The 22,869-nt window shown below is 43.4% G+C and overlaps 2 protein-coding genes across 2 annotated transcripts in view; both read left to right on the top strand.

The window, feature by feature from the left end:
• The window catches only part of RP1 (RP1 axonemal microtubule associated), a 291,823-nt gene that overhangs the window by 6,246 nt on the left and 262,708 nt on the right, over nt 1–22,869 (top strand). Inside the window, exon 2 of the mRNA XM_084848072.1 lies at nt 2,529–2,700. Coding sequence (XP_084704198.1) covers nt 2,529–2,700 — 172 coding nt within the window. The remainder of the gene's footprint in view (nt 1–2,528; nt 2,701–22,869) is intronic.
• On the top strand, nt 6,624–11,996 carry LOC146346966 (oxygen-regulated protein 1-like). Its single transcript, XM_084848210.1, has one exon. The coding sequence runs from the start codon at nt 6,624–6,626 to the stop codon at nt 11,994–11,996; it is 5,373 nt and encodes a 1,790-aa protein (XP_084704336.1).

The raw sequence follows: 22,869 nt of genomic DNA, 5'->3' as shown, positions 1-22,869 counted from the left end.
AAAACTTTCGCGTTCGCGGCCGGGCGAGGCGGGAAGCCTCCTCCCCGGCCTGAATTTCGGCCGGGGCGAGGCGGGAAGCCTCCCCCCCCCCGGCCTGAACTTCGCGGGGGGAGCAGCGAAGCGCCTCCCCCCCACCGTGAACGTCCTTCGACGACAGGTAAGGGACTTTCGTCCACCTGTAGCATAACCTTGCTGGTATATGAAATGAGCGCAATTCTATGGTAGTTTGAACACTCTTTGGCATTGCCTTTCTTTGGAATTGGAATGTAAACTGACCTTTTCCAGTCTTGTGGCCATTGTTGAGTGTTCCAAATTTGCTGGTATATTGAGTGCAGCACTTTAACAGCATCATCTTTTAGGATCTTAAATAGCTCACCTGGAATACTATCATCTCCGCTAGCTTGTTGTTAGTCATGCTTCCTAAGGCCCACTTGACTTCACTCTCTAGGATGTCTGGCTCAAGTTCAGTGACCGCACTATCATGGCTATCAGGGACAGTAGGATCTTTCCTGTATAGTTCTTCTGTGTATTCTTTCCACCTCTTCTTAATCTCATCTGCTTCTGTTAGGTCTCTGCCTTCTTTGTCCTTTATCATGCCCGTCTTTGCCCCAAACATTCCCTTGAGATCTCCAATTTTCTTGAAGAGATCTCTCGTCTTTCCCATTCTATTGTTTTCCATGATTTCTTTGCATTGTTAATTTAAGAAGGCCTTCTTGTCTCTCCTTGCTATTCTCTGGAACTCTGCATTCAGTTGGATATATCTTCCCCTTTCTCCCTTGCTTTTCGCTTCCCTTCTTTCCTCAGCTACTTGTAAAGCCTCATCAGACAGCCACTTGGCTTTCTTGCACATCTTTTTCTTTGGGATGGATTGTATTGCTGCCTCCTGAACAATGTTACGGACCTCCGTCCATAGTTCCTCAGGCACTCTATCAGGTCTAATCCCTGAAATCTATTCCTCACCTCCACTGTATATTCATAAGGGATATGATTGAGGTCATACCTGAATGGTTTAGTGGTTTTCCCTACGTTCTTCAATTTAAGCCAAAATTTTGCAAGAAGCAACTCATGTTCTGAGCCACAGTCAGCTCCAGGTCTTGTTTTGACTGACTGTATAGAGCTTCTCCATCTTTGGCTGCAAAGGACATAATCAATCTGATTTTGATATTGACCATCTGGTGATGTCCATGTGTAGAGTTGCTTCTTGTGCTGTTGGAAAAGAGTGTTTGCTATGATCAGCGTGCTCTCTTGGCAAAACTCTATTAGCCTTTGTCCTGCTTCATTTTGTACACCAAGGCCATGCTTGCCTGTTATCCCGGTGATTTCTTGACTTCCTCCTTCAGCATTCCAATCCCCTATGATGAAGAGGACATCTTTTTTTGGTGTTCATTCTAGAAGGTGTTGTAGGTCTTCATAGAACCGATCAGCCTCAGCTTCTTCGGCATCAGTGGTTGGGGCATAGACTTGAATTACTGTGATGTTGAATGGTTTGCCTTGGATTCGTACTGACATCATTTGATCGTTTTTGAGATTGTACCCCAGTACTGCTTTTCCCACCCTTTTGTTGACTATGAGTGCTACTCCATTTCTTCTAAGGGATTCTTGCCCACAGTAGTAGATATAATGGTCACCTGAATTAAATTTGCCCATGCTTGTCCATTTTAGTTCGCTGATTCCCAAGATGTCGATGTTCAATCTTGCCATCTCCTGTTTGACCACCTCCAGCTTACCTTGATTCATTGATCTGACATTCCAGGTTCCTAAACAATATTGTTCTTTACAGCATCGGATGTTCTTTTCATCACCAGACACATCCACAGCTGAGTGTCCTTTCGGCTTTGGCCCAGCCGCTTCACTCTTTCTGGCGCTACTTGGAAATTCCCTCTGCTCTTCCCCAGTAGTATATTGGACACCTTCCAACCTAAGGGGCTCATCTTCCGGCGTCATCTCTTTTAGCCTTGTGATACATTCCATGGGGTTTTCTTGGCAAGCATACTGGAGTGGGTTGCCATTTCCTTCTCTGGTGGACCACATTTTGTCAGAACTCTCTGCCATGACCTGTCCGCCTTGGGTGGCCCTGCATGGCATAGCTTATGGCTTCATTGAGTTACGCAAGCCCCTTCGCCACAACAAGGCAGTGATCCATGAAGGGGATCCTATGTATGCTTAGGCAGAAAAAGGTCCTGCAACTCCCAGCATGCCCCAACCAGTCATGCTGGAAGTTGCGAATGTAAGGGGTCTACCCCTGCCAAAAATGAGTCCAATGCAGACTGAGCATGCTCAGTGGACACAGAATGCTGAATGTATAGTGGTGGTGCTGGGAAGGAAATGGAGTACCTTGAAGGAACTGGCTGGAACACTAAACAGAAACACCTCACACTGCAACATGTTGTTTCACGTCCCACTTATATTTACCAATGGTGTCAAGTGGTCATAGAATCATCACTGCTTTTATTACAAATACTGGCCCACAGCATTCTGATGTGTGTGTTTTTCATAGTGAAGAACCTTGTCTGTTTCTACTCTTCTAGGTCCCCAACCTTCAAGCTCTGATACTATGTTCTGGAGCTGTTGTGGCAGCAGGGAGAGAACCCTTTAAAGCAGGGAATTACGATCCTCATAGGTATTCCCTACCTAGTAAACTGCCTGGGGTCTCCAATCGTGTATACCCCAGAACAAATGCCAAGTCAGAGGGCAGAAAAAGTAAGTCTCTTTTTTAAAATAATTCTCGGTTTTCCTAAGTAATTTCCCTCCCTCACTTTTGTTATTGACCTGATTTGCATGATCAAAATAAGCCACCGTGGCTTATTTAAACTTCAGCACATGCAGAGCATAATTTCCATAATCACTGCCCAAGTGTGGCTTGTCCTATCATCCGAATGCAGGCAGTATGGCTTGGATGGGAAAACAACTCTCCAATAATCCATGGCCTGTTATTTAGTTATTTGAGGGTTATTTTCCCCTCCCCCAAGCCGTGCAGCCTGGGCTCATATGACATAAGCTGTGCCTGGGTGGGGCTTATGGAAATCACGTGCCACAAATGCTCGGCATGCACTGCGATTTAAATAAGCCACCATGGCTTAAATAAAACTTAATTTAATAAGCTGCCTTGGCTTATTTTCATCAAGCAAACTGGCCCATGCTGTAAAGAAAAAGGGCAAAACAGAATGATCTGACCAGAGACCACCAATGCATTCAAAAAATGCCAGTTAAAATCAATTACAGGTTCCCAAGCCAGATCCTCACAAAAGACAAAAAGAATAATGAACAAACAGAGGGAAGCTGAAGCATCAAAGAGGTAGAAGGTGGGAGAGGGAGAATATTTAGCCCCAGCAGTCCCTGTATTGGTGCTGAATATTCCTGTATTGATGAAGGTTTTCATTACCTTTGACCAGACTTCCTGAACCTAATGTGTCATAGTACAACTCACATCATCCCCAGTCAGCCCAGCCATTGGGAGTTGCAGTGAAACACATCTGGAGGGCACCAGGCTGGGGAAGGCTGTTCTGCTACACCCCTCTCTAGTCAATTGGGGCTCCTCTGAGATGGAACCATCCTTTTTCGAGGTAGAATGACCAGGAGCATGTTCAGTGTTCTACATGTGGCCACATCATGGCTTAACAAAAAAAACCCAACAACCTTCAGTATAGTTCTCTAGTGTGAGAAGCTGACACCCTTGTCACTATTGGCCAGTTGCAGTCCAAACCATCTCGAGGCTGTCACGTATCAACAACTGAAGTTCATCTTAGAACTCAGCTGGTATAAATACTTTTCCTCAGTCTGGAGAATTTTTTTTATAGTATACCTCAGAAGCAATACAACTGCAAGTGCATTGACTGTTGCTGCTTCATTCATACCATCCTTTGTATTGTGATGAAAAGTAGCTCACAATTCATGACATGCATCTTCACAAGAAATGTGTGGTTCCTTGTGTGTAAATTATATCTGTGCAAATGTATCATCTTTAAGCTACAATCCTAAATGCACTTATTAGACAGTAAGCCCCACTGAACTCAGTGGGACATTTCTTGAGTAAATATGCATGGGATTACACTGTTAGCTTTATCCCAGCTCTTATCTGAGTAAATAAATACCTTGATCTTGACATAACTTGCATTCAATACATGTCTTTATTTCTTTAGTTTCTGATTTTTAAGGTACACAAAGAGGAAAACCAACAAAAACTATATTATTATTATTAATATTATTATTAATATTAATAATAATAATAATAAATAATCAAGGGGGGAAATCCATCAATCTAAATAAAGTCTCCTCTTTCAGCCTGTAGTAGTTTTCCGTCCTGCAATTCACATCCCAATAATAGCCAGTGTGGTAAAGTGATTAGTATCAGACTAGGATTGTGGAGACTGAGATTCAAATTCCCACTCAATTGTGAAGCTCACAGGATGACCTTGGGCCAGTCTCTCTCTCTCTCTCTCTCTCTCTCTCTCTCTCTCATCCTAAGTAACTTCACAGGATCATTGTGAGGATAAAATGGTGAGGGGAAACTCTCTATGCCACATATCAAGCTCCTTGGAGGTAGGGTAAGAAAAATAAATAAATAAATAAATAAATAAATAAAATAAAGTAAAATTCTAATCCTGAACATCCTGGGTGCAGCCTTACCTCAAACTATGCTTGTTAATGTATGTTTGGTACATTCTAGTGAGAAACATTCTGGAGGGACAGGGGAAATTAAGTCTTGTCTCAGCAGCAATTTACTCACTCACATCAGAGTTATCTATTCCCCCACTGTCTGAGGTGTGGTAAATGGCTACACAAAACAGGTCCTTCTCAGCGGTGTATCTAGATTGTGTAATCTGCCCTCACCCTGAGATTCACTTGGCTTCCTCACCAATGGAATGCAAATGGAAAATGCAAATGGAAAAACAGGATGCAACTGGAAAAACAAGTTGGCCCTACTATTTTGGAGGGCATTTAGCATAGCACACAATGATCTGGTTCACATGTAACGACAACCCAGAGTATGGATCGTGGATTGTTTTTGAATCATGGGTTGTTGTTATATGCAAACCCTGCACTATGGGTTAACTGTGGGTTGTTAACCATGAACAATCCAGAGTTCATAACCCAACAACATATCATGGGTTCTTTTCCTGGGTTGTTTGCGGTTAATAACTCATAGTTAAAGCATAGTGCAGGATTTGCATGTAAAGACAACCCATGATTCAACAACAACCTATACTCAACCCAAGCTCAACCTGTACTCCGGGTTGTCATTACACGTGAACCAGCCCAACTAGTTCTTATTTACTTCTGTTGTTTGATTGCTGCTGGTTCCGTGATTGGATCGTTGTCTTATTTACAGATTATTTTGAATGAAAGTATAGATATGTTAAATAAATGAAATAAATAGTCAAAAGATATGAAACATATTACAGTGTTATTAATGACTCAACACTCATGCTTTTTATAACTAAAACAACTGGTAGAACCCTGGTCACTAACACATGTATTATGGAATAAGCTTATATGAACTTGAGTCCATTTTTGTAACTGTGAGTCTAGACTGTATAGGACTGGCTTCAGTGATTGTTTGGAAGGTTCAGTCAATTTTGAATGCACTGGTTCTCTTCTTGGTAGCAATGGGTCACTGGGAGCACATCTGTTGTCTTTTAAACACAACACAATATGAGTATAAAAAACCTATCTTCTTCTTATCTACCATTACAGTCTCTAAAATCCATTATTAGTTGATTTTTAAAATGACCATCCATGATGCATGTGGTTATGAAAGCAAAGGTACCAAGAGGAATATTCTTAATGACTATACCACAACTGACGAATTCCCTCCTTGCCAAAGCCTGAAGAATGTTTGAAAATGTTGCAGAACTTCTTTTAAGTTTCTTTCTTTTTCTTTTTTCTTTTGGTGGCTATGGCTGATTAGCAATTAATAAGCAATTTGGACTTTAGAAAAATATTAGGATTTTCAGTCCTAAAATACTTTCTAAGGAGTAAGCGCAGTTGGACACAGTGGAGTTTGCGTCCACGTAAATGTTTAGGATTGCATTGCACATCTATTTAATCTGATTATAGTTGTACTTTTAATTGTAACTAGCCCTGAGCTAATAGTACAAGCTAGAGCTTTAATAAATGTATTTAACCTGAAAGATATGAGAAGTATGAGAAAATGGAAGCATTGTCCAGGCACATCAGCTACTATCACCTCGTATGTGTAGCTCTGCTAAAAAGGAGAGAGAGTAAGAATTAGAAAATATTACAGAAGATTACAGACCTTTTTGCCAAAGCTGTAGATTTCAACATATATTATATTCAGACTATGAAGGCCAGAGAAAAACTGGAAAAAATAAAAGAAAAAACATTTTTCCTGTTCCCCCCCTCCCCCAAATGTTTCTGGGGTTTTTTCAGGTGTTCACATCTCTAATTCAGAATACATATTAGTAATTTTTATATATCTAATTGCTCCAATGTTAAGTGCATGTTTTCATACTAACACTTTTTGTGTTTTTCTCTTGTCTCTTTGCTACCTGTCTGCTGCCTCTGTCCTTGGATGGTTATGTGTGATTACTGTCTTCTGCACTTTTCATCTAATCTTGCCATTTGGGGTGCTTTCAATAAATTGCTTGAAAGGCAGTGTACAGATGGACTCATGCTCCAGATCACAGATGTTCTCTGCTTCTTCTTATAAAGGCTATAGTAATGATAACAACTCAGAGTCTTCTTATGTCCCTGACAATGATATGGGCTTAGCAGAAAATCATTCACATAGTGGTGAAGATTTCTCTGTAGTGCCCCCTACAGATGACATTGAAAAGACTGTTCATCTTAATCAAGACGGCAGTATGACAGTTGAGATGCGAGTTCGATTCAATATAAAAGAAGACGAGACCATAAAATGGACTACCTCTGTTAGCCGTGCTGGCTCCTCTGCAGTCATTGCAGAAGATCAGTCATCGGAATTAAATGTTTTGACATGTAAAATACCCACAGAGGATTTCAGCAATGTGGAAGACAATGTCTCATTGCAACAGATCAGCACAGAAGTGACCAATCAAGACTCTGCATGTAGAATGGAAACTAGCAATTATGACATCTGGCAGAATCCCTCTATGAACACAGATCTGAGCCCGACAAATAATGATAACATCAAGCCCCGTTTTTATAGACCTCCTACTCCTGGGCCTAGAAGAGTTAGACAAAAGAAAGCTTTGGTTGAAAGTGTCACTGTGGTATCGGACACAGCAGTCCAAAAAAAGATGGTAGGGCAATATTCTTACAGTGAAGAAATGGACAATGGTGATACCAAATCTGAATATTGTGTGGTTACTCATGCTAGCAGTAAAACATCAAGTGTTACTACTCCCAAACTTAGTGAAGAGTGCAGCAACCATATGCTGAAGCAATCACAGGATGACCAAATAGAGGAAGAAATGTTGAACAAAGGCACAATTAGAAGGTCCATTGACCTGCCTGTTGAGGATAGCATATTACAGAACATTTTGGAAAAATTGGTTGTAGAGGGAGGCTTATATAACAGTTTAACATCTGGTTGTGATTCTAGTGCCAGTCATTCACAATCTTATCTAAAGAAGTACCATGCATCTGGACAGCCATTGCCTAATCAAAGTGGTACAATAGGAAGGGAACAAAGTTCTTTCAACAATCATTCAGAATGGTCCCAGTCAAAAAGTGAGGAGATGATATGCAACCAGTGTAAGGTATTACATTCTTCTCAAGCTTCCATACATTCATCACCTCCTGAAAGCAACAGAACAGTATGCAATTCTGCTGAAATGACTCCTACAGTAACAGGATTCTCTTCTATCATGGCCAAGAATGGTAGTGCTGAATATATTACAGCTACACATCTCTCTGATGAAAGCCAAACTGCATCATCCAGTAGCAAGAAGAAAAAGAAGAAAAAGAAGAAAAAATCATCTTTAGATACTATGGAACAAGGTATAAGTTTTCAGCAGAACTTGCATGATATATCAGTTGAAGGAACCACTGAGAATGAAGTAAAGACTTGTGAGATGCACATTACAAGAGATAGTACCCAGCATTCCTCAGCCCAAATCATAGTTCATAAAAGAGTGCGTGCATTTCCTGTTGGCAACTCAGATGGTTCTAATAAAAACATAGGTGCCAAAGAAGATTTATATAGACAGTTTTCAATGAAATCCCAGCAAAATGAATTAATATCTAACCTAAAGAAAAATAGATATAGAAATTTGCTCAAGCTAAAAGCCAAATCAGATAAAAAACATAATTTGTCACCATCTACAAAAACTGAAGAAGGGCTGCTATTAGTTAAAGATCACTCAAAAAATGAAACTGAACAGATTAAAGAAGGTGCTCCTGACACCACTAATGGAATAAAACAAACTCCAACTCACTTAGCTTCTTTGAGGCCATTGACTGAAACAGGTCTTAAGGTAGAAACAGAAAAGGGAAAGCTGACTTCAGATAAATCACACAAATCATCAGTGAAACATAAAAAAGCAAAAAAGAATAAAAAAAATGAAAGTGCTCTAAGAAATAAAGGCAAGGTGTTGGATGAAACTAAGATGTTGGATTCTTTGAGGCATACAGACTTTACAGATGAGATTACAGAAGTAACAGAACATTCTCTTGAAAACTATGTCCAAAGCTGGTTGCAGAATATATTTCCAAATGAAAAGCATTTAGCTCCCATAAATTCAAATGATAGAAAAAAGTGTCAGCTGTCTGTCAAGTCTTTTTCAGATAGAGAATGTCAGCTAGTTGGAAAGAATGTGTACCTAACAGGCAAGAATAATATTAGTGAAGGTAAACAATCCAATAGTACATTAAATCATCTCAGTGAAATAGGAGCTGTTGAAGAAACAGTGAAGGAGTTATATGAAAGACACATTGGCTGTTTGAAAGATGCTGATGGAAGCTTAATTGAAGAAGCAAAGTATTTATTACAATCAGATATCCAGAACAATACAAAACTATCCATGTGCAATATTATACATGAAAATGACAAAAAGAAGGTTCAGATAGAAGCTGATGATCAAAGATATAGTTCTGAGATTGCTGCTCAAGTTCATCCCAAGGCCATCAATAACATTCTAGGAAGTGATGTGCAGAAAGACTGTGTGAGTGGTCTGTTGCTGCATGAGCTAAAATCAGCAATTCTCAATGCTGAAAAAAACAATATTGGGTGCATAAAAAAACCATGCTGTCTTACAGACATTTCTTCTCTCTCGCTTCTTGGATCTTCTTCCAATCTCCTTCTAGCATGGCTCCTTCTACTAAACCTGAAAGAAAGTTTGTTCAATATAAATAAAGATGATATGGTGCAAACTACCTGTGGTTGTTCTGAAATATTTACACTACTGCAGTATTTGAAAGAAGTTGTAGTTAAAGAAGAAGCTGAAGATTTGAAGACTGCTGTTTGCAATCTGCAGGACTGCACAGCAAATTGTTTAATATCATCTGGGATGCAAACAGAAAAACAGGAAGCTCCATATTGCCAAAAAAATATTTCTCTAGTAGAAATTAAAAATATCCCAGACTTTGAAGAGCAGGGAAAGCTAAACAAGAATGTAATGCTGAATGATAGACTAAGTTCTGAAGAAGCTGTAGATGCAAAAGAGTTGTCTGAAGAGTTAGAAAACTCAGTTGAGGAGCAGAAGAACTACAGTATGCTGACAGAGAATTCAAATCTGAATGATCTGGATGTTCATGATTCACTGCAAAATCTGGACTGTGCTAAAGCTCAGTCAGATAACTGTGACTTGATTTCAAATGAGGATAGTACATTGCAAGATTCACAAGAAAAAACTACAGACACATTATTTAATAATGAAGAATCAGAGCTATCAGAAGAACCTAACTCAACCATTCACAGCATAACCTCTCATGATAAAGACCACACTTTTGATCTGGAAACTTCCGAGTTAGATGATCAGGAATTAAAAAGCACAGAAGAGCAATATTGTACAGAGCCTTTGCAAAAAGAGGAAAATTCAAATGAATATCTTAGTTCAGCTTCTGACAATACCACAAATGGTGACATGTCTGAAAATTCAGTACAGGAAGACCGAGAGGAAGATGGTACTTGTGAGGAAACTTCAGAGCAATTATCATCACCATCACCATTATCATTTTGTTATGAATCAAAACAAATTCTAGTTGATGCTTGTGAAGAGGAGCCAACATCTAGAGTAAAACTGATAGTAAAGGAACTGGAATGTGGATCCCATTCAAATTATTCTTTGGAATTCAAAAACTGCTTGAAAAGCCCAGCTACTTCTGACTTGTCAGATTATCGACCAGAGACTGATGAAAGTGATTACAACTTAAGGCCTTCTAGTGACTTGGCCAATGCAAGTACAGATGAAGCAATATATGAAAAAGAGTACAATAAAGGGTATGTGAAAAGAACTATTGAGCGACTTTATGGTAAAGCAGAAGCTTCTTTTAAGCCTGCTCCTAAGCCTGCTCCTCCCTATTTGGCTCAAATGCTACAGAGAGACAATGAAGAATCCTTCTACACAGTAATGGAAGAAGCCCCTTTGTTCTGTCAAGCACATAATACTCGGTCTGATGATAAAAAGTCTTCTTTACTCATATCACATGAAATCCCAGAAGACCTAAACACAAGCAGAGACATGTGGGAAAAAGAAAATGCAACCCTGCCAGCACCACAATTCAGCCTTAATGAGGAAGAAGCATATTATAATGATGAATGTTCCATGCAATACACAAACCAACACAGTCATCCTAGGGCACCCATTGCTGAAGATGAGGGAGTGTTGATTGATAAAGGAAAATGGCTTCTTAAGGAAAACCATTTAATCAGAAGGTCACCTACTGAGGAGGTTGGGATATATGGCAATACAGATACAACGTCAGCTGACACAGCATTTGACAATCATAGTGATGACATCCCATACTCACATTTTGGGAATCTGAATGTGCGGCCACCACTCAAAGAAATATCCTCTTCTGAACTTGAAGAAATGGCTAAGCCTTGTGACAATGGATGCAACTACTTCAACATGCCTCATAATAGTGACTCAGAGCCTTTTCTTGATGCTTTAAGTATAAAAAGCAAAAACAACCAGGATGAAAACACTTTGCTTTTTGAGGCAATGAGAAAGGTATGCACCACATCCACACAAGTGGAAGTGAATAGCAATTCCCCCACTTTCACATCTGTAGCATTTAGATTACCTGACAATAAGGTGCATCCCCTAGAACAGGCTCCAAATGATGAGCCAATTCAAACCCAGCCAATTAGCAATGCTAATTCAAACAGGAATAGCCATGAGGATCAAGATTCTCTGGATAAACTTCATGCTCTTTGTGGACAACATTGTCCCATACTGACAGCCATCATAAAGCCAACTAATGAGGAGATCAGAGGATGTGCCTACCGAAAAGCTTCTGATGTTGAGAACCAAGTGGGGTTAATGAATTTGTTAATGAATACCCCATATTTCAAATGGCAAGGCAACAATGTTATTGGACTTGACAAATATCATGCCCAGCTGAAGAACAGCTGCATTAAGAAGATTGCAAATAATATTTTTGACAGACTTTATGCAGACAATACATTAGATTTCATTAATGGCAATAATTTTAGGTTGCTTTTATCATTAAAAGGAAACCAAGGTTTTAAAAAAATATACATCAAAGAAAGTATGGATGTAAATACACAGAAGATCAACAATCATGAAAATAAAGCGACCAAAGAAGCACTTGATGAGATAACAATAGGACACAGTAGCAATTTATCTGCATTCCAAAGCTCAAGAGGCGGCAGTGTAAATCAAATTGTTGGGGAGAAAACTGCTCCTTCATTTGAAGATGTAAGAGAAGGTTGTAATGGAGAGCCTTTTTACCATCGTGGGACTTTCTTCAATAACATTGACTGGAAAGGAACTGTAAACTTTGAAGATAATAATGCCCTCAATAACAAAGAAGGAACTCTCTCTCATGTAATAGAAGAGGAAAGTGGCAATGAGCCCTCAGACTCCTAAAAGTAAAACAGTTATTAAGAATTCTGTGGTAAAGCACCTATGACAATGAGGGCGACTTTCTTTCTGGATTTAGGAATCTGGCTGTTCAGTCACTGTACCTCTTTTATTAATTTTATTAATTTTTAAACAGAAACAGTCCTATGAAAATTATTTTTCTTCATGTTTCTTGTTTGTTTTTCTCAGGGTTGCTTATTTTCCTTAACAAATCCAGAAATAACATGACAACTAATTTTTACACAAGAAAATCAGGCAATGTTAGTTAGCAGGGAGATATATTCTTGATTGTGTCTAAAACAAATCTTATTTCACAAGACAAGGTGAAGTTAATCCTGCAGAATCACATCATGACATGGACATGAAATGGAGAGGGAGAATTGTGAGGTGGAATAGATAAAAACTATTCACATGTTGGTACTTGATAATTAAAAAGAACAAACCGTAGTTTTGCTGACCCATGTATAGGTTCCTGAATGAAACATCAGGGTGTTGTTTTTTTATAGCTGCAAAAGTCCAGACTTGAGAGAGAAAGAATATAAAAGAAAAATAACAATCATAAAAACATTTTCTATAGATATAAGTTGTACTGCAACCCTCCATTAACACTGAACAATCATAACTGCTTTAAAACCTGCTACTATTTACTATGAAAAGTTGATATCGTGGTAGAGCACATGCTTTTCATGCAGAAGGTTTTCAGTTCATTCCTGGGCATCTCCAGGTAGGGCTGGGGACAATCCTGCCTGAAACCTTGGAGAGCTGCCGCCAGCCAGTGTTGACAGTAGTGGGCTAGATGGACCCAGGGCCTGACTCAGTATAAGGCAGCTTCCTATGTTCCTTTGTTTATTTAGGGGGCAATCCTATGCATGTTTAGAGAGAAAAAGTCTACTCCCAGCATGTCCCAGACAGCCATGCTGGCTAGGGAATGCTGGAAGTTGTAGGACTTTTTTCTGTCTAAACTTGCATAGGATTGCACCCTTAGGGCACAATCCTAACTAGATAGGTGGCCGTCTCTGACCTTGGAGATGACCACCTATCCAAAGCAAGGCAGGAGAAGCATGAGGGGAGGGGGGATCGTTCCTTCCACGCCTCTTCTGCCCTGCTATTTTCCGCTAGACAGCCGTTTTCAGATGTCTAGTGGCGGGGGGGGGGGACTGGGAGAGGAAGCTGCCGTATAACACATTGGATGTGTCGTATGCGCAGCTTCATTCTCCCCGCCCTGGAACGCCCCCCAGCCCCACCCCTTTTCAATCCCTCCACGCTTCTCTTCTGAGTGCGAAGGACAGGGCTTCTCCACGCTGCCTCCAAGGCAGCACGGACGAGTGGGTTGGTCGGTTTTCCAGGAACCAACCTCAGACCGCGCTTCGAGGTCAGTTCCCAGAAATGAGCATATCCTATGGTCCTCTAGACATTGTCTAATGGACATAGGATTGCTCCCTTAATGTTTTAAATTTACAGCCTACTTTTCAACAATGAAGAAGTCATCAAGGACTTTGAAACTTTGTAACATCTATGGCTGTAATGGCCCCAGGAGTGTAACCAAGTCACCTGTAGTGTTAGAGGGGCCTAGAGATCCATAATGCTTTGCTTAGGTTCATTATTAGTGCAATTCCCTTGCTAGTGGGCCTCTGAGCATGTGATAGTAGCGATAGCATGCGATAGTAGCGACCTTGGCGCATTCCATGCTAACGAAGGCTAGTATCATATCAGGGCCTAGGATGTGCCTGGAAAATGAGGCTATGCTTATGCAAAGCTACAGGTGTCTGTAGTGAGAAAGCTCTGACTGTTTCCCTTCTGACCAAGCACTGTTATGCCTATGCTGGGAACGAATGCTAATTAATTCTTGCTGTTGTCATGCTGCCTCACTGCTAACATGTATGGTATAAAACCCATTGTACCCCATAGCTCTGGGTTCAGAGAAGCTGTCTGATCCAACCATTGGGTATGCCTGTGTGCTGATTGTACTTAATAAAGTATCTCCTTGTAAGTAAACCTGGATCTGATTTATCACTAACTTGGCACCTCTAAATTAAGAGTTCGAAGCCCACTGCAGGGTCAGTACAATGGCTGCGTCAGTTCTTCAGGTGCAAGATGCACATTTCTTATGATCTTCAGCCCAGATGGGACAATTTTTGTGAACTGCCCAGAGAGCTTCAGCTATTGAATGGTATAGAAATGAAATAAATAAGTAAATAAAGATGCAACTATTTTAGCTGTATCCGGCATTCAGCCTGCTCATGTAAGGGCTAAAGTGAGTAGAGGACAGGGGTGCACATGAAAGCCCCTCCCTCCATGTCTTTCCTACTCATCTCCTGACTTTCCTGTGTTGAGCAGGGAGATCTGAAGGCAAGCGGGGTGGGGGTGAGGGGGTGCTACTTGTGTTTGCTTAAATGTGAGTAGAAGCCTCTTGGCAACCAGAAACCCTGAAAAAGCAGGGTTTCTACTGTGTAGAGGCTTCTACTTGGGTTCAAGTGAATGCAAAGAGACCGCCCCTTCAGACCTTCCCCCTCAACACAGAAAGGTCCTCGACTGAGTAGGTAGGAATGGGGACATGAGGCAGGGCTTGCATGTGTACCCACATCCCCTTCCCACTTTTAGCTCTCGCATGAGATGGCTGAACACCTACATAGGGCTTTTGTCATGCTACAAATTGGATCCCCACTTATGTCTTGAAAATTAAACTCGGTGTCCATGCATATATACCATTAGTAAACTTGTCCAAGCTCCTGCATGTGCTAGTATGGGCATGTGGTGCTAATGCTATATATAATGGGTGATATAAACTGCAAATGTAATTATTTTATTGCAAATAGTGTTAAGAACAATTATGAATGTTTAGAAATGTAAACTTATCATAGATTATAATTACATTTTGTCCAATGAAATATTTTGGAAATCTATATACAGAACATGTTAGTTTTACTAAAGAGTTTGTATATGTATGTTTTAAAAAGCACTGGAATAACAAAAGAGTGTATATTGAAATAGGCAACAGTACATGTTGCAATTATTGGCCAGATTACTATGTATGATCTCTGTGTGCTTTACTGTTGTGTCCATGTATACTGGGAACCTTAGAAAACACACAAAGGCATGATTCTAATAAAGGCTAACACAGTTTGGAGAATGGTATCTCTGGTTCCATGTACACATACAGCCAAACCACTCCCTAGTTTTTCTACCCAAAGTGCCCTCTGTCTTACTAATTCAGTATAAAGTCCAAGTTAGGGGGTAGTCTGCAGTTACTGAGGCTACTCTAGAATGCTGGCTAGGATAAAGGCATCACAAACTTTACAGCTCTGTTGAAGTTCTACTGGAGATAATCTTGATAGACGCTGCTAGTCTAATAGTATAATATCTAAATGTAATAGAACCTGTTTCATATTTTCTAACAGTCCAATGGCAGCTAAGTTTTTCTGTAAATACTTGGCAGTTTTACATTGTTTTGAAGCAATACTTATCATTACTCTTACCTTTGTGTTCTGCAAAATAAATCTGTACTCTGAACAATAAAATAAAATAAAAAGACAACACTGAATTATTAGATAATGCGAATGCAAAAAAACTGAATACCTGACCCCTCAGCGTGCCCTGCATAATGAATGACTCCATAATGAATGACACCATCAGCATTGGTGACATCACAGCTTACGTTAGACAACCTCATGAGTATTAAGTTGCACTGATTTTTGAAACCAAATGTTTTTAGGAATCATTTCTCTAACACAAAGTATTTTGCAGCTTTTATTTCAAACAATGTTGCCAACACCCCCCCCCCCCCCACACACACACACACACCTAGAAGTAGAACATGCCATTCACATTTCCATTTCACAGATGGGGAACCAAATCAGAGAAAATGTAACTTGTCCGAAGATTGTTCTTCGGATTGATCTTCACTGGTTGTACCAGACCAATGGAATAATGCTGTGTCAATGGAACTAATGGGAATAATATGTAGGCTTTCTTCACACAGAGCTTTTATCCTGCAATTGAGATTTCTCCTTCATGGAAGTTTGCAGGCTCTTTACGTGATGCCGTGAACCTCCAAGTTGTCTCCTGCACTAAATGCCCTTTGTTCCATTTTTAAATAGATTGCGGATAATGAGCTATCAAATTACCCTGTTGTGTTCCGCTTGAGTTCCCTCCGTGAAAAGAGGAAAAGTGGCAAGAAGAAGAGCGAGATCAATGAAAGATAATGGAACTCAGATACAGAGAGAAGGAGGGGGGAAGGGGAGGGGGGAAGGAAGCGGCTGAAAAAGGGTGTTGTTGTGATCCTGCATTTAAAATAGAAGCAGAAAGCCCCATTTTAAATGCAGAATTTTAGGCTGCTGTAGGCTGGCCCGTAATGTGAATGAATCTACTGGTTTATAGTTATTTTTGAAACTTCTGGTGCATTTTATTTATCGGATATTTAGCTTAGGAGGTGCTAAAGCAAGCACACATAACGCAATTCTTGCCTGTGGCTCTATTAGGATAGCAGGTTATTTGACTAAATGCTGTATAATCTTCCATTGCTCTGTCTAGCCAGGGCAATCCCCATTACATTATATTACCTGGTTAGAGAGAAAGGTGGATCAGACAGCCAGAAGGAACAATCTTGTGCAACCAAGATACTATGGCTGTGGATGAACTGCTATTATACAGGGACTATAGCATATCTGATTAAATTCTCACCATGATAATTTATGTGCAAAGGAGCTACCTGGCATTCCCCTGGAGGAGTGGGAAGAGCTGAATAATGGAAAAAGACAGGGTGCTATTTATTTGTTTGTTTATTATATTTCTATCCTGCCTTTTTTTCTCTTGCAAAGAACCCAAGGTGGCTCACAGGGTCCTCCTCCTCTCCGTTTTATCCCTACAACAACCCTCTGAGGTAGGTTAGGCTGAGAGTTGGTGACTGGCCCAAAGTCACCCAGGGAGCTTCATGGCCAAGTGGGAACTAGAAACTGGATTTCCTGAGTCCTGCTCTAACCACTACTCCACACTGCCTCCCATTGCTATGGCGCCACTGTGACATCTATAACTGTGAAGAAACTTAGACATGGGATAATTTAATTATTTTGAGTTCTGCGTAGTCAACAGGCATTTTCGCCATGCCATTATACAGAGCTGAAGCAAAATACTTCAATCGCGAATGCACGGGCGCTCAAACTCCATTATGATCAGAAGTGTAGTTTTCCAGGGTACCCGAGTCAAGCACCCTAGAAACCACACATTCTCAGCCTTAGGTTCCTTTCATGTTGACCCTGAATCTTAAAGAACTACATTTCTCAAGTTTCCTTTTGCCTGGGATGGTGCCATTGTAGAGTTGAAGGTGCCAGGGAGGGAGGTGTCATATAGGGAGGGGATAGGAGATAGTTTTGATTACAACCTGATCTAGAAAGTAATTTCTAAGTAAATTGTGCTTGCTCCATAATATAGCCGAGGATTACAAGCTAGGCAAATCTGAATTCTAAAACCAGATAAGCATGAATTTTGTTGACATCGCTAGTCCTGTCTAGAAGAGATGGCTCACGTGGCTCCTTGTATCTGTGGGGGATATGCAAGTTTTTGTGTTTGCTTCCTGCCCCTCTTCTTTCTTGCTGCATTTCCTGCAGCAGATTTGTGGCAGATATCTGGGTCTGCAGTAGTTTTGTGTTTGAAGGATAACTTTTTCTAATTGTGTGCGAAAGGGGGACGGGAATGACGAGACAACACAAGTATGTTTAGTGTAAAATCAGGCCACATTTATTTAGAAAGGTACGATCTGCGAAGGAAGCATAGGCGGGGACATCGCTATGCCAGACTAGGCTGCCCTTGTATCGGGCGAAGCATTCAACGCCCAGGGGGTGGTGCCACTGGTCACCACTCTGAAGGTATCCCCAATTTTGGTGTCAAGAGGCCTTCCCATGTCACCCCACCCCCAGGCCATGGAACCTGAGTGGGTGAGGAGAGTCAGACTCAAAGGTAAGCCGTATCTCCCAACTCAGGCCGCACAACCCTGAGCCAGAAGCCTCGGGCCTTACCAGTCACCTGAAACAGTGCCTCCGAATGCTCACCGTCCCTATCCCATAGGATGTGCCCACCCCACTGCGTATTTAGCAATGTGACCAAGTTGACTGAAGAGATTAAGTGGGACCCGAATAACTTAAGACCAACTTCCAACCCCACTTACAGTGTGAAGTAGGCAGAAAAAACCCCAGCCAAGGCCAATCAGGCGAAGGGCCAAAATTCCTACTTGGCTACCAACAGGATGACCACTAAAACCCACACTGAATCTAGGGTGGGAGGGAGGGAATCTTGCATGCAGAATGGTGAACAGGGGCTGCACAGACTAAAATGGCAAGCTCGCCCCTCCTCCACCTGACGCCAGCAGCAAATGCCCAATGGCATTGGCCTGCATCCCCCCCTGCCCACAAAATCCCTCCCGTGGAGCAGGTGAGCCGGACGCAGGGGAGGGGTACTTGTGTCCGAAAGGGGGGGGGAAATGATGAGATGACACAAGTATTTTTGGTGTGAATCGGGCCAGATTTATTTAGAAAGATACAATATGTGAAGGAAGCATAGGCGGGCACATCGCTATGCCAGACTAGCCTGGCCTTGTATTGGGCGAGGCATTCGATGCCCAGGGGATGGTGCCACCAGTTGCCACCCCATGAGTCTCCCCAATTTTGGGGCCGGGAGGCCTTCCCATGTCACCCCCCCCCCCGGCCACGAAACTCGAGTGGGTGAGGAGAGTCAGCCTCAAAGGTAAGCTGTATCTCCCAACTCAGACCGGAAGCCTCGGGCCTTACCAGTCACCTGAAACAGTGCCTCCGAATGCTCCCTGTCCCTATCCCATTGGACGTGCCCACCCCAGTACCACCACAGGAGGATGACAAGCCTCTGCTTAGTCGTTCTTCCTCCACCTGCGCTGAATCAAAGCAGAGATGCCCCTTCGCAGATCGGCCAAAAAGACATCATTGACCGCATCGGTCAGATGAACGCCATCATCCCTAGAGAGCTCCCTCTGAGTATGAGAAATATCCGGGTGTACAATAGTCCCATCGCCCTCCCTAGGTAGGAAATTCCTAATTTCCCTGTTCACCTTCTTATGGGCTCTATCCAGTGCTGGGGAATCAAGACCATCCCTCCAGGCCAACCTCAGCAGCAGGCAGGACCAAATGATGGCAATCCCCGGCCAGTGCTGCCATATCCGTAGTACATATCCAAAGCTTATAGAATCAGGGCCTTGCCCTTTAGCAAGCCCAGGTCGTTCCCTCCCAGCTGTAGAACAAGAACTTGCGTGGGGATCCTCACCAGCCTCTGCTGGAATAACGTGGTGCTCCCAATGCATGCCGCGTCTGCCCAACCACTGAATGGTGGCATACCAGCTGAGACCGAGCTGTGACCAATAGCTTGATGAGGAGGCCCTCCGTCTAGCCCAGAAAACCATGCTGCACCCACAGATGAGCACCCGCACTGGCTCTTGCACACTCCGGCAATCTGGAAGAAAGAGCCACATCTGAAACCACAGTTTATGCCCTTAGGGCCCGGGCAGGGGCCTCACATAAGCCGATATGCCTTGGAGTGCCATCGGCCCACCGTCTGGACTTTGTCCACTGCGAAGCCAATCAAGGCTGCTATAGAGGCTGCCCCGATGTGGAATGAATGTGTACAGAAGTGGAACATACCCAGGCCCAAGGCCCTCAAGACCAGCTTCATGACCATCTAGAACTGATATTTGGTTAAGGGGGAAGAGTCAGTATGACAGAACAAAGGGCTGGGCAAATTCCCATGCACATTGAGGAAAGTCTCCAAAGCCATGACCGGGCATAACTCCTGCATTGGGGCAGGGAACAGGGATACCCTTGCCCCTGTCCTGGCTTGATTGGTCTTGGATTTTCTCAGCTGTATGTGAACCACCTCCCAAGAAAATTGGATGTCATGTCACCGAGTTGTACAGCCCGCCCGGACTGATTGCCCTTGGCCGCCGCCACAAGTTCGGAGATACGAAATGCTCCAAAAAATGCTGTCAAAGCTGCGGCGTGGAATGATAGGGCCCCGTGTTTGGAGTTACACACCGAAGGCCACTGCCCCCTCAGCCCCAGCAGTATATCTGGTGACAATGGGAGCCTAGAGTCCAGAGGTGCTGGGGACGCTCTGAACCAACCTTGTACAGCCCGCCGGACCCTGAAGTCAGTCATGTTGTCATCCACACCCTTCGTCTTAGACCAGAAAGCCAAAGCTGATAGCCTGCCACCAATAGTTTGAGTGGACAGGCCTCTCCTGTCAGGTTGTACATGAACCTGGAGCAAGTGCTCCACCGGAATAGGCCACAGCTGCTGCAGCTGTGAGATAGCCCTAAAGACAAAGAACTCCCTACGTGCTTTGGTGTAAGAAGCTCACGTGCTATGGACTGCAGGATGGCCCTTTCTGCCTCTTCCAGCCAATTTCCCAGAGGGTGACTGGTATGGGGTCTGGCTCACCCCACACCGAGGGGGCCAGTTCTCAAAACCTCTGTACCTGGTTTTGCGACAAAGCATCAGCTATGACCGATCAAGCCAGGACAGGACAGGAGTATGCCACGCACGACATAAGATGTGAAAGCGTAGGCATTGTAACGTGAATGCCCGAGCCAAAACCATCACCCTCTGACTGCGGGAGGACAAGGAATTTATGACCTGGACAGTGGCATGAGTGTCGCACCAAAAATGCACCATGGAATTAGATAATTGTTCTGACCACAAATGGGCTGCCACATATATTGGGAAAAATGCCAAAAATGTGAGGTCCTTGCTAATGCCTGTGTCTACCCACTTCAGAGGCCACTGCTCAGAGCACCAGCGGCCCCAGACAACAACCCCAAAGCCCAGGGCACTGTATGTGTCGAAGTGTATTTGTAGTTCCGCCTCCAATAACAATTCTGTCCTCCAAAAGGAGATGCCGTTAAATGAGTTGAGAAAGTGCAGCCACACTATCAGGTCACCTTTCATGGCAGACTTGGTAGTGTGGTAGCCAGAGGCCCCACATAGCATCGCAGAGGCACCAAAGAAACGCCTTGCCAGGTGCTATCACCCTACAGGCAAAGTTGAGGTGTTTGAACACTTCCTGAAGGGCATGCTGCATTACTTTCTTGGCTCTTAATACACCCAGGATCCTGCCTCTGAGGGCAAGAAGCTTGTCAGTGGGGAGCCTACAGGATTGGTTAATGGGGTCCATCTCAATTCCTAAGAACATGATGGACGGGGAAGGGCCTTCAGTCTTCTCCACTGCCAAAGGACCACCCAGTTCCTCGGCTAGGGTGGAAAACTCCCGCATTAAATATGCATACTGGGGGGAGCCACCAAGGCCAGCAAATAAAAAATCATTGAGGTAGTGTACTTAGGGATGGACGAAAGGGACTTACCTTGTCCCGCAGCTTGCTTCGCGGTGGGGGGGAGGCGCTTTGCTTCTCCCCCCGAAGTTCAGGCCGGGGGGGGGAGGCGCCCCGCCCCGCCTCGCCCGGCCGAAATTCAGGCCGGGGAGAAGTGCCCTGCCTCCCCAGCTGCGAAAGAAAAAAGTGAAAAAAAACCCCAAAACCCGTGATAGGCTACGTAACGATTTACGTAGCCTATCACGGCTAGATTTCCAAAGTCAGCTGTGATAGGCTACGTAAATCGTCACGTAGCCTATCATGGGTGACTTTGGGGGGGGAAGCGCGTACGCAAATGCGTTCCTTATTTTGGCACGTCTAGTCTACGTAAAGATTTACGTAGACTAGACGTGCCAAAATAAGGAACGCAAATGGCGGCACCCATGGGGCGCCGCCATTTGCGTACGCGCTTTTTTTTTCCCCCCAAAGTCAGCCGTGATAGGCTACGTGACGATTTACGTAGCCTATCACGGCTGACTTTGGAAATCTAACCGTGATAGGCTACGTAAATCGTCACGTAGCCTATCACGGGTTTCTTTTCTTTTTTTTACTTTTGTATTTTGTAATGGCGGCGGCGGCAGCCGGTTGGGAAACCGGCCTCTGCCCCCGCCCTCGCCGAAATGCTGCCGAACCGCCGCCGGGACCCGCCGCCGGGAGGGACATTCGCCGAAGGTAAGTCCCATCCTGGGGGGGGGGGTGGCGGAGAATTTCCCCAACACTTTCGGGGGGCCGAATGCGTTGGCACTCGGCCTCCCGAAGATTCGGGGAGAAATTCTCCGCCATCCCTAAGTGTACTGCACTCAGTGACCCGGTCCTGTCCCTCAAGGCCCACTCCAAAAAGGAACTGAACTTCTTGAACATGGCACAGGACACTGAACCCCCCATTGGGAGGGCTCTGTCCATGTAGAATTGGCCTAGAGCTGAACCCTAACAGGTCAAAGTCCTCAGGACAGATGGGCAACAGGCAAAATGCGGACTTAATATTGCATTTCCCCATGAGGGCCCCGTGACCCAAGGCCTTTACTGCTGCTCAAAGTTGCAGTTTGATGCAACTGCTGCGTCAAAGGACATGAACTGAGCACAGGTATTCAGGGATGGCATCATTCACAGATTCACCCCAAGGGAAGGACAGGTTGCAGATCAACCTGTACTCCCCGGCCGTCTTTTTTGGCGCTATGCTTAGAGGGGACACCCTCAGGTTGGGGACGGGGTGAGTGAAACAGACCAAGAACCCTCCTGGCTGCCACCTCCTTATCGATGTTTTCTGATTCTTATAAAATTGAGGATGGTGCTGGCCCAGAAAAGGGATCCTGAAACCCTGAGAAAATCCTTCTTCCAGGTAAAGGGTGTCATCCCAGAGTGGGTACTGTTTTAAGAGGCGCCTCAAGGGTTCCAACTTAATTGGACTGGGCCCCTTTTGGAGGAGGCTGTGGACCACTGTGGACCACTCCTCCACCCATGTGATTCCCTATTGGGTCCTCAGAAACTCTTAGTCCTGGG

Source organism: Heloderma suspectum, chromosome 4 (assembly GCF_057233095.1).
Source record: "Heloderma suspectum isolate Gila_16-S chromosome 4, 16-S_ref, whole genome shotgun sequence".
NCBI classification, from domain to species: Eukaryota; Metazoa; Chordata; class Lepidosauria; order Squamata; family Helodermatidae; genus Heloderma; species Heloderma suspectum.
The sequence above is the reverse complement of the archived record's forward strand: the minus strand, read 5'-3'. Positions and strand labels throughout refer to the sequence as shown.